Source organism: Lactuca sativa, chromosome 5, assembly GCF_002870075.4.
Source record: "Lactuca sativa cultivar Salinas chromosome 5, Lsat_Salinas_v11, whole genome shotgun sequence".
NCBI classification, from domain to species: Eukaryota; Viridiplantae; Streptophyta; class Magnoliopsida; order Asterales; family Asteraceae; genus Lactuca; species Lactuca sativa.
In genome coordinates, this window is record NC_056627.2 from 336,208,011 (window position 1) to 336,219,732 (window position 11,722).

Genomic DNA, 11,722 nt, shown 5'->3' on the forward strand with positions numbered 1-11,722 from the left:
TTATTACTAAAAAAAATGTTCTAACATGTTTCTCGAAATGACATCCTTAGGATTGTATTAGCCCTTGTAGCCCATTTTTATTTAGCTGCATCTAAAAGATGTCAAAAAATTAATCTTATATGGGATTTACATAAAGATATTTTCACGATCCTAACAAAAGGTGTTATTTCTAAGGGTTAAGAACATCTGATATGTAAACTTAAGGAATCATTATATAGGCTAATGTAGGATTCGTGTCAATAGTATCTAACTTTCGACAAAGTGATGAACAATAATGACTTTATTAAGAAGAAAACACATTATTGTTAGAATATGTAGACAACATTCTCTTGGTGAGTAATCACATTGATATGTTGCTTGAATCAAAACACTTGTTATCATATCGCATCAATATGAAAGATCTCGTTGAAGCCTTGTATGTTATATGCATATTAATACATCCAAATAAAACAAAAAAGACTCTATGATTCTCCCAAAAAGGATATATCGAGTGTGTAGTAAGTCGATATAACATGTAACAATGCTTCCATGATGTTGCTTTCATGGTTAAGGGAAACGCTTTCAAATTATTTTAATCCTTGAAAACAGAGGTAGAAAAAAGATCAAATAAAGTTAATCATATATGCTTCCGTAGTTGGAGGCCTAAAGTATATCCATGTTTGTAAGCATCCCAATATCACTTATGTTACTGGAATGTTGATCTATTGTCAATTAAATCATAGTCTAGATCACCAGAACGCTTCCAGTAAAGTTTTGTGATAATTATAAACATGTTCACTAAAGAAGTATTTACTTAGAAGTGATGGGTTATTCAAACTAGAACTTTGCAAGTTGCAAATATGTGAATCCGTTATTGGGATACATATTTATGCTATCAGTTGGTCAATATTATGGAAAAGTGATAACAAAAACTTTGACTACTACATCAACTATGATGGAGAAATATGTTGTCATATATAATGCAACTTGCCATGTAATTTTATTGAGAAATTTAATCACAAGACTCATGATCGAAAATTCAATTTCAAAGCCATTAACAAACAAAACAAATTATTGCTATAACGTTGCCTCTATAAGCTTTTCCACTACCATTAGTTAAAGTTGATTGAAGTTTTACCTTAATACAAAATATTTGTTTGGATGAAAACGAGTGGAGGAGAATGATATTTGTATCTAGAACATCAACATTAATAATACGTTAGTGAATCCGATTATGAAAGGTCTAGCATCCAAAGCATTTCAACATGTTCTCAGTATGGGTTTAAGGCTAGACCTATTATAATGTATTTCTAGCACAATGCTTTACTGAAACTTTCAATTTTAATTATTCAAGTACTTGATTATTATTCATTAATAATATACAATTTGTCTATATTAATCATTTGTGCACATTTAATTTCTATATAGACAAATATAATATATAACTATGGCGTCATTCACTCATTTGACATAAAATAATCATAAGTTCTATATGAAGCACTAAAGTATGATCGGTGGATGTCCAGTGTCTAAAATCGACACGTTCGACTGTACTTTTTTACTTATAGTGAAACAAGATGAATTTTACTCCAAAGTAAACACATACATACAAATAGTCATTCGGCCAAGTAGAAGAATGTTGGAAAATAACTTGTTAACGTTGTCATCAGATTATTTTGTATTTTTTTTTGATGTGTTGGGTCTAATTGTAGTATTTACCGTAACATTATCCATAATGACATGATATGTACTTAGATTAAACACCTGTAGTATGATTGTAGTATGATGGATATGAAATTTTGCCTATTACTTAAGAGACTAAATCTGTGTGGTTCTATAATTTACCCGCAAAATATAATTTGGTTAATTAAACACACAATTTTAAGAGAAATCTATGAATGTATCTCAATTGATTCACCCCCTTCGATAATACATTCTCTCTCAAGATAAACATTATAATCTTAGTGTCTTATCCATCCACCAAATTGATCAATAAGATACCATTACCGGAAGTAAAAATGAATCATGAAATCGTTATCCTCAAAATCAAAAGGATATAATTTCTACACGTATTCTTCATTTGATTTCAGATTTATCAGTTTTATGTTGAATTAATCATGTGATTATGTCTATAAATTCAACACAGGCTACTCTTTTACATGCTCCTTCACTACCAAGCTCTTAACGCAGGCTTACCAACAAGGACTCTGCTTATCTTAATTTTTCAAGAATAGATGCAAGAGTGGCAAAAGAATGCTCCTAGGCTCAACGTTTAAAATTGTCAAAATCAGTTGCTCTTGCATCCATGTTCTACCTATATTGGTATCGTAGTACGAGTGAAGAGTAGAGAAAACAAGATGTGCTAATCACATTTTAATTAATCTATATAATAAAGTCGATTTCTTATTAATTTTTGCAATCATGTTTCAATATATTATCAATCAATGCTACCGATTTGGTAAAGTAGCTATTGCATAAACTGGTATATATTAAATATAAACATGACTCCGTATATTATAAAGAAATCTACCTTGTTACATAAAAGGGTAAAAAGATAACTTTACCCAAGAAAGAACTATCTATAAGTTATCTCTTAGCATTTGATTAACAGAGATCAACGACATACCAAGTACAATGTAGAATCGTAATCATAGGTACAATAGGATGTTTTGCGAATGTTCTAAATATACAAAAAGTGATGCTAATTAGTGTTCAGTTTTCATGGTTAGATCACGCCGTGAGAATTTCTAGTAGAAAACCGTTAACGTTGGAAGCTTCGTGTATGGAATTCAAGGCCAGGGGATGATAATGAAGCACATGATGTATCTATGTGAAATTATGGCACTCTCTTAGAACTCTACCATTCAACAAGCTCTCCTGTTCGACAACCATCAACCCATAGATACATTGTCTCTTTCTTCTTTGAAGGCAAGATCCTACAACAATCCTTTCTTGGTGCCTAAAGTCCAATAAACACCAAATCCAATTATCAAATGTTTGTAACCACATATGCATATTAGGTGTTGTTACTTTTATACTTAATGGAAACATTTCTTAATTCCGTAAGCTATGTATGGGTATATATTAAGTTTCAACTTTCTACAAGTTTTCCGTTATTTGTTCTAATTTTATTTTTATTTATTTATTTATTTTTAAATATGTTTCGAGATAAGATATATATAGGTATACCAAGGGTCCCGTACCTTATGCCAACGAAAGTTATCTTGATTCTTTATGACAACAATGTTCTCAATTGTTTCAGGAGACTCCATCTTCCATCGACAATCAGGGTATTCTTCCCTATGCAAAGTATATATCCCAATGATCTTCTTCCTCACTTTGTCATATTTCGTTTCACTCATGTAGAACACGAATGGCTTCTGACACGGGTGCCTTGCCACAGGCCTAGTATTGAACGCATACGCAGTGTAATCAAGCTTTTTGTACCAATTAAGAAACGTTCGAGTTGGGTACTCCAACTCTCTTGGAGAGATGATTCCTCGTACAATTTGAATCGCAAAACCCCATGAAACCAAAATCGACCACCCTCGCTTGTCATAGCAGATAGACTGTTGTGCGATGCTTGCAGAATCATACTTCGCAGATTCAAGAAAGTGTTTTACCGCTTTGACTCGGGTCATACCAGGGAACACCGGGTCAACGATATCGAGATGATGGAGTGACACCAATGGAGTTACAGGGTGTGCTCCCAATAGACCTAAAAGGTTTCCGTATACATCAAACTGCCAATCACAAAACATAATTAATGTTTCTTTAATAAACCACCATTTTGAAGCAAGAAAAGGGCTAATATACCTGATGAAGCCCAGTTTCTTTAGTGAGTGGGACATTTAGCTCAGCCATACAAGCTTGCATCCTGTCATCACTTCCGTACAAACTTGGGTACCTTTGAATACACTGATCCTGCATCTTTTCAAGTTCTAAAGCCAGAGGGTAACTAATGGCGAACCCGGCGCCACCGTACGCCATCGCATACGAGAAAAATATGTTTTGTACATGACTTTCCGACGAGCTTCCGATGTAGTAATACTGTTCATGGTTATATTTTGACAGAATCCTCACCAAATTCTCTAAAACAAACACGGTGTCATCGTCTCCCATCACTAACCACCGCACATCTTCCAATCCCAGCTTCACCGTCTCTGAAACCACCCTGGAGATACGGATGGCAGACCTGGATCCTTGACGGTTGGTGTAACGAAACCTGGATGTGTCTCTTGAGATGCGAATATCCGGTAAGCTTTCGTTTTTTCTAGACCTTACTTGATTATCAATCCAAACAGCGCCTCTTGTCTCCCCAGGTCGCCACCATAGCTTGATATATTCTTTCCTCCATCGCCATAACCTGGAGGAGGCTGCAATGCCGAATACAATGTGTTTAAGCTCGGTATCAAACCGAATGGGCGATGAAACTCCAAAAGGATTGGTGGTGTTTTGGACGTTTTCGGAGGTGGGGATGGATTTGGTGGTTTGATTAAGGAGGAGATTGGAAGAGTAGAGGAGGTAGAGGAAGAGCGTAGTGATTACGAACCAGAAAAAGGAGTGGCGGATGGGGGTGAAGGCGGAGGGATGGTGGATTTGGGCAGAAGGGGTGGCTACCATGATTGAATGATCTGGTGGTAAGGTGGTAGTTGTAGTATTCCCATTGTCAATGGATCAGGTTTCTAACGTCAGTGGCGTTTGCATGGAAAATGCAAAGTTGGACGGAGAGACGACGGTTTTTAGAGGGAGTGATGTTCGGATCTTGATGCTTGAAAAAAGGACGAAAAAGTATTACGAATTCAAATGGGTACAATTATTATTTTTTTTACCTTTTCTTGAATTTTGTAGAATATTCGAATTATTAGTTAGGACTAAAATGTTGTAATTGAATTTTTTGAAAGAAATTTATTTTAGGAATCCCTAATAATATTAGCACACAAGGTTATAAGCTGTGGTACACGGTAGAAAATATAAAATAACATAACTATTAAAAAATATAATTATAAAGCATGAATATGTTGACAGATAACATGCCTTTGTTCACGTACATAAATAACATGCCTTTGTTTGAACCTTACAATTCATATGAAATAAAGCATGAATATGTTGACAAATAGATTATTTCATCAAGCTTTTCAACAAATTTAGCAATAGTTGTGGCCATGCTTTGTTATTTTGTTGAAACTTTTGGCAAATAAAAATATGATAGAGGTAAGCTTTTTTACTATTTGTAATAGTTTCCATCATTTCACGTACATAAATAACATGCCTTTGTTCAACCTTCACAATACATATTAGTGTAGCTAAATAACATGCCTTTGTCCAACCTTCACAATACATTTTAGTGTAGCTAAACCACATGCTCAAGTTGCAGTTTCATATCCCATAATTTGAAATTTTCACAATCTTGCAAGACCATATTAATCAAAATACCAACCAAAATTATTGAAATTTAAAATTAATTTACCAAGCACTCACATCTCAATCCTCAACACCATGGAATATACATAAATATAATGTCTTAAAAATGCACTTTCCACATTCAATGTATCCTTTTTCTATTAAAAGATTACAAGAGCTTTTAGCTAGCCACATTTTTCATAGCGTGGCTGAATATAAAAGCCTAAATGATAATCAATGCATCCAGAATATCAAAAATTTACGATCATGAACAAAATATACAAATACCTTGTAATTTCAAAAAGCCGATATTCCCGAACTGTAAAAACGGTTTTCCCCTTTCCCGACGACATGTCGTCGGTATTGCTCACACTTTTCCCGACGACAAGTCGTCGGTATTGCTCATACTTTTCCCGACGACAAGTCGTCGGTATAGGGTCCGAATAATTTTTTTTCTTATTTCCTCGAAAATCAATCCCGACGATCCTTTGCCGACGAATCGTCGTCTGGATTGGTTATTCTATACCGACGACTTCTGTCCCTACGACATTTTCGACTTTTACCGACGGATCTATACCGACGACTTTTTATAGACGACATGTTGTCGGTATAAGCTTTACCGACGACAAGTCGTTGGCACAGAGTACCAAATTGTCGTCTGGATAGGTGTTAATCCTTATAGTGACATCTGCAAAGGATAATGTGTAATATTCCCAAAATTTGTACTTAAAGTGGATATGGACACCAATATAGCTCTATTTACAGAAAATACTTGAGTCCAAGAAATACCACATACTTTATTTTCTTATATATAATATCAAAATGTAACTTAGATCTATAAGATATAGAAAATACATACCAAAAGAGATAACTCTCAAAATACTTGCCATGGTTTTCCACATTTGAATACTTTAGTGAGGCAACTTTCGAAATACTTTTTTTTTCAATCTACATGCCTATACGCACTTGATAATGGGTAAGAAACATTTATTTCATACATTATAAGAAGTGTCAAGATGAAATCAACATAAAGATATTTAAAAGTATGAAAATGGAAGAGCTCAAGTCATACATATAATGTGTAATTATAGCAATAGGACATTATTTTCTTGATATCCAACGCAACCTAATAAGTGTCTCTCACTGCGAGATGTATCCTCTAAATCTGAACCCCATCAAAGGGAAAACTGATATCTGCCTACTTACGAAAGCTTCTTCAGATGATAGCTAGTTGTGGCACCATAGACTCTCGCACCTCAATTTCAAAGACATCAATAAACTCTTTCTTGGTGATCATGTGCGAGGGCTTCCACTATTGAAATTCGATAAGGAACATATTTGTGCAGCCTACGAATTAGGGAAGCAAAGTAAGAAGAGTCATCCAACAGTTGTGAATACCAAAGTCATAGAACCACTTGAACTTTTGCATATAGACCTTTGTGGTCCTTCCGCAAGTGAAAGCATTGGTGGTAGCAAATATATACTTGTAATTATTGATGATTTTTCTAGATTTACCTGGGTGCATTTTCTTAAGTAGAAATCAGAAGCAACTCCCAAGCTTAAAGCAAATTGAGATACAATAACGAATGTTGGTTTGTAACATTTGTAGCGACAACGGTTTGGAATTCAAAAACCAAGTGTTTGAAGAATTTCTGACTGCGAAAGGAGTAACTCACAACTTTTTGTCTCCTTACACTCCTCAACAGAACGGGGTTGTTGAAAGATGAAACTGATCTTTGTACGAAGCTGCGAGAACCATGCTATCATTTGCGAATCTACCACTTTAGTTCTGGGCGGATGCTATTGGAACAACCTGCTTTACTTAAAATCGATCAATCCTCAATACGCGATTTTCTGTTACTCCTTATGAAATATTGAATAATCGAAAACCGAATGTTAGGTTCTTTCATGTATTTGGTTCCAGGTGCTTCATTTTCAATTCCAAAGAGCAAAGGAACAAATTCGATGTGAAGGCTGATGAAGGTATTTTCTTAGGGTATTCTCTAACTTCTAAGACATATAGGGTTCTCAACAAAAAGTCTAAAAAGATAGAAGAAACCTATTATGTCACGTTCGATGATAATTATTTAAAGAAGTATCAGAAGGATGACAATCAATCAAAGGAGATCTTTCCTAAGTCGAATCCAACAACGATTCTACTCTCTAATCTCTACGAAAAATTCATGAATTTAGTTCATGAGCAACAGATAACAAGGAGGATGAATTGAAGAAAATTACCGATGAAGCTGCAAAGAATCTTAAGAGCGAGCCTCAAAATCCGAAAGATCCATAAGCTGCGAATGCTCCATTTCAGGGGGAGGGTTTTACATCAACATCCACACCTGGTACACGATTTTCAGAAGGAACATTCAACTCCTCAAGTGACCCATGAATGTCAACTCCAGGGGGAGAATCTAATTCCAGAAAAAGAGGAACATACATCATTCGAGGGGGAGAATGAAAATACGAATGATGATTCAGATGTGCAGTTAGAATTTTAGGATGTAAATGTTGAACTGGACCCAAACTATGATCCTAATTACCCTTCGTTGACCAAATGGACCAGAGGTCATCCCAAAACACAAGTAATAGGACAATTATCTTCAAGAGTTCTTACGGGAGCATGCCAAAAGGCGAAGCAGACTGCATTATTCTCTAAAGTGGGATATTGCATGTTTAATTTGTTTATCTCTAAAATTGAACCAAAAAATGTTTAGGTTTCTATTGATCATTCTGATTAGGTACAAGCAATGCAGGAGAAGCTAAATGAGTTCGAACGAAACAAGGCCTGAAGATTGATTCCCACTCCGAAGGATGTATCAGTTGTCGGTCTAAAATGGGTATTTCATAACAAACTAGACAAAGAGGGAATACAAAACAAGGCGCGACTAATTGCTTAGGGGTATTGCCAAGAAGAAGGCATTGACTACGAAGAAACCTTCGCACCAGTTGCAAGTCTGGAGTCTGTTCGCATCTTTTTGGCGTATGCAGCTCACAAGAACTTCGAAGTCTTTCAAATTAACATTAAGTGTGCCTTTCTGAATGAGAACTTGAAGAAACATTATATGTGGAACAACCACCATGTTTCGTAAACGAGAAATATTCGAACCAATGTTACATTCTAGATAAAGCAGTCTATGGTCTAAAGCAAGCTCCACGAGCCTAGGATGAAACTATTACAAGATTCTTAAAACAAGCTAAATTTAAACAAGGTTCAGTCGACCCAACATTCTTTCTCAAGAAAGATGGTGACCATCAGATGATTGTCCAAATTTATGTTGATGATATCATCTTTGGTTCTACAAATCCCAGTTTAACTACTGAGTTCCGAAAGTTGATGGAAACTAAATTTGAGATGAGCTTTGTGGTTCGGATTAACTTTTTCCTTGGTTTGAATATAAGACAAAGTCATGAGGGAATTTTTATCAACCATGAGGCTTACATGAAGTCTTTACTTTCTAAGTTTGGAATGGTGGGAGATTCGAAGGTGAATGTTCCAATGGCATTCAGAATGAAACTAACACCGTCTTTGGACAAACCAGCTACTGATATGACACTCTATCATCAAATGATAGTGTCATTGATGTATCTAATCGCCAGTCGTCCAGACATCATGTTTTCTGTTTGCTATCTTTCCAGGTTTCAAGCGAATCCTCGCGAACCCCACATGACTGCTGTCAAGAACATATTCAGGTACCTTAAACGAACCTCCTCGCTCAGAATATGGTACCCTTCCAGTTCAGGGTTCTTTGTGCAAGCGTTTTCGGATGCTAATCTCGGAGGCTGCGATTTAGATCGAAAGAGTACAATGGGAGGATGCCAATTTCTTGATGGAAAACTTGTTAGTTGGTAATCAAAGAAACAAACATGCGTCTCCCTATCAACTGCTGAAGCAGTGTACATAGCCGCTGCCTCTTGTACTTCACAAGTTATCTGGATTCAAAGTTAGCTTCATGACTATGGTATCAATATGAAGCGAATCCCCTTGTATTGTGATTCTGAGAGTGCCATTCGCATATGTCACAAACCAATGCAACACTCTAAGACCAAACACATTACACTGAGGTATCACTTTATCAAAGATCACATGGAAGATGGAAATGTCGAGATTCACTTTGTTAGATCTGCTAATCAGCTAGTTGACATCTTTACAAAAGCCTTACCTGAACATACCTTTAATCACATTCTTCAAGGCTTAGGAATGATTGAGGCTGAATCAGTTCTGAAATTACCTTCGTAGTCTTAAAGTTTTGGTTGAACTACGAATTGGTGCGAATGTTCGTAGTGTCTCGCAGTCCACTGTTCACACTGCGAATTGGTGCGAATGTTCGTAGTGACTCGCAGTGTACTGTTCATTCATGGCTCGGAACTTCATGTATCCTTTATACATTTTGTTTATTGCTACTTATTTCATTTTTTGTTTTTATTTCTTTTTCAGAAAATCAAAAATCCAAAATATATTATTTCTTTATGTTTTTATTTATTTTTGTAGAAAAACAAAAATACAAAAACAATTTCTTTATCTTCAACTCTTATTTATTTTCGTAAAAAGTATTCACAAATACCAAAAAGATTAGATAATTGAGCAGAATTGAAGACACATTCCATGATGGTCTCAATTTTGAATGATGGGGCAGGTAAATATTTCGAATCTATGCACTAGTTAAGTGTCCCTAGAAGCATGCTGTTACATGTAGTCTAAAGCCTCTGAGACTCTATGTTTGAAGCCTTAATGAATTGATAATACCAATCATTTCTTCCTAATCATGCTGAAATTCACATAAGTCATTGAGCTACCTTACTTTTCTCGCTTCGAGTTAAGAGTTGACTGCTTGGTCATTTTCATATAGCAGAGGTACATTTCTCTCCAGAACCATCTCCAATTTTTCTCCATTACATTCGTTTCCACAATTGTAACCCTTGGGACTCTTAGAAATTACCACTGAGGTTTATGGCTGCACAATCACTATGTTTATGATCTTAAATTCGTTATAACCACGAATTGAGTGAAACCCAAAATCCAACACATATTTAGGAATTGACAGTGAACAATATAAATGTTCAAAATTAATCACCATGGAATTGACGAAGCTCCACTTTTGTGGTCCGTACCTTGAAATCTCTTTTTATTTTTTCGAGATCTTTATGAAATGTTCTAGACCTAAGACTTTTCTTCCCATAAGATCCAGTTTTTATTTTTCTTGAGATTTCCATATTATCCAATCACTAATATATTTTCCAAAGCATACTTGTTCTTATGACTACACTGGTCATAAAAGCACTTCATATGAACGTTCGAACTTATTTTGAGTTTCAGACTTAGTTGAAGAAGAAGCCACCCCTTTCACCTTATTAAAAGAAACCTTTCACTGCTTCTTCACAAACAGATGATCGTAATTCAACGGGACACCACACAAGCACTTCAAAGTCTCTCTTGACTGCGAAAGAAGAGATCGTTTCCTGGGATCCATCTGCTTTATGTCTTTAATGACATCACTATAATCCCTTAGAGAATTTGTTTATTTCTTTATCTTTGGCACGCTCTTGCACGAATATCATTATGATTTTCAAAAATCTGGTTTGTTGTCCTAAATGGTTACTTTCAGGTTCAGAGTACAGTAAACGGTAGTCAATTGCGAAAGTCAACAACTGAAACGACGGTATTTGTGGATGAGATTTGAAATTAAGCGCATGAAAATTGAAACGACGCCTGCTGCCAGTTACGCCGCTTGACGTCACAGTTGTCAGTCATGCCTTTTTAGGCTCTTTTCCAGTAATTTGGGATTATCAACCGTCGATTTTTCTCTCTCCTATCATATCGTATATAAGGATTTCGACGCTTCATTATTCATTACCACTTTCAAAAGCATTCGAAATTCACACGATGATTTCTCTCTCGATTGTTCGTAATCTTCTTCACCAAGAAACAATGGCAACTTCATCTGAAACACCTTCTGTCGCTGATCAAATGGCACAATCAACTTTACTCAACATCAAGGCTAACCAGAATCTCATCTTGGACCTTGAACCAACCAAGTACGACATTTTTCCCAACCTCTAATCGAGTTTCTGCACTATTCTCCCTTAGTTATCGCTCTGAAAAAACTGAGAATGTGCCCTTGGTTGATCTATCCAAGGCATACTCAACCGCTAGCTACCAACAAGAGGAAGAGATGATCACTTTTGAAGTCGACAACAAGAAAACCCATATCACCAAGTCCAGGTTATGTACCCTGCTGGGGCTTCCTCAAGGTCGTGACCTAATTAATCTAGAATCCATCTCCAACTCTGTTGTGTTGGAGATGTTCTATCAAATGGGCTATAGGGAGTATCTGGACAC

The 11,722-nt window shown here is 35.8% G+C and overlaps 1 protein-coding gene across 1 annotated transcript; it reads right to left on the reverse strand.

Annotated features, from left to right (window-relative positions):
• Positions 1-3,130: 3,130 nt before the first annotated feature.
• On the reverse strand, positions 3,131-4,734 carry LOC111921070 (uncharacterized). The gene is made up of 2 exons (XM_023916660.3): positions 3,796-4,734; positions 3,131-3,722 (listed from the first exon to the last, which is right to left on the reverse strand). The coding sequence occupies exons 1-2, from the start codon at positions 4,600-4,602 to the stop codon at positions 3,132-3,134; spliced, it is 1,398 nt and encodes a 465-aa protein (XP_023772428.2). The 5' UTR covers positions 4,603-4,734; the 3' UTR covers position 3,131.
• Positions 4,735-11,722: the final 6,988 nt, after the last annotated feature.

Excerpts from the sequence above, each read along its gene's own strand:
- LOC111921070 (XM_023916660.3), bottom strand. The coding sequence starts at position 4,602 with ATGGTAGCCACCCCTTCTGCCCAAATCCACCATCCCTCCGCCTTCACC. Across the intron at positions 3,723-3,795 it reads AAGAAACTGGGCTTCATCAG|TTTGATGTATACGGAAACCT; the intron begins GTATATTAGCCC and ends TGTGATTGGCAG.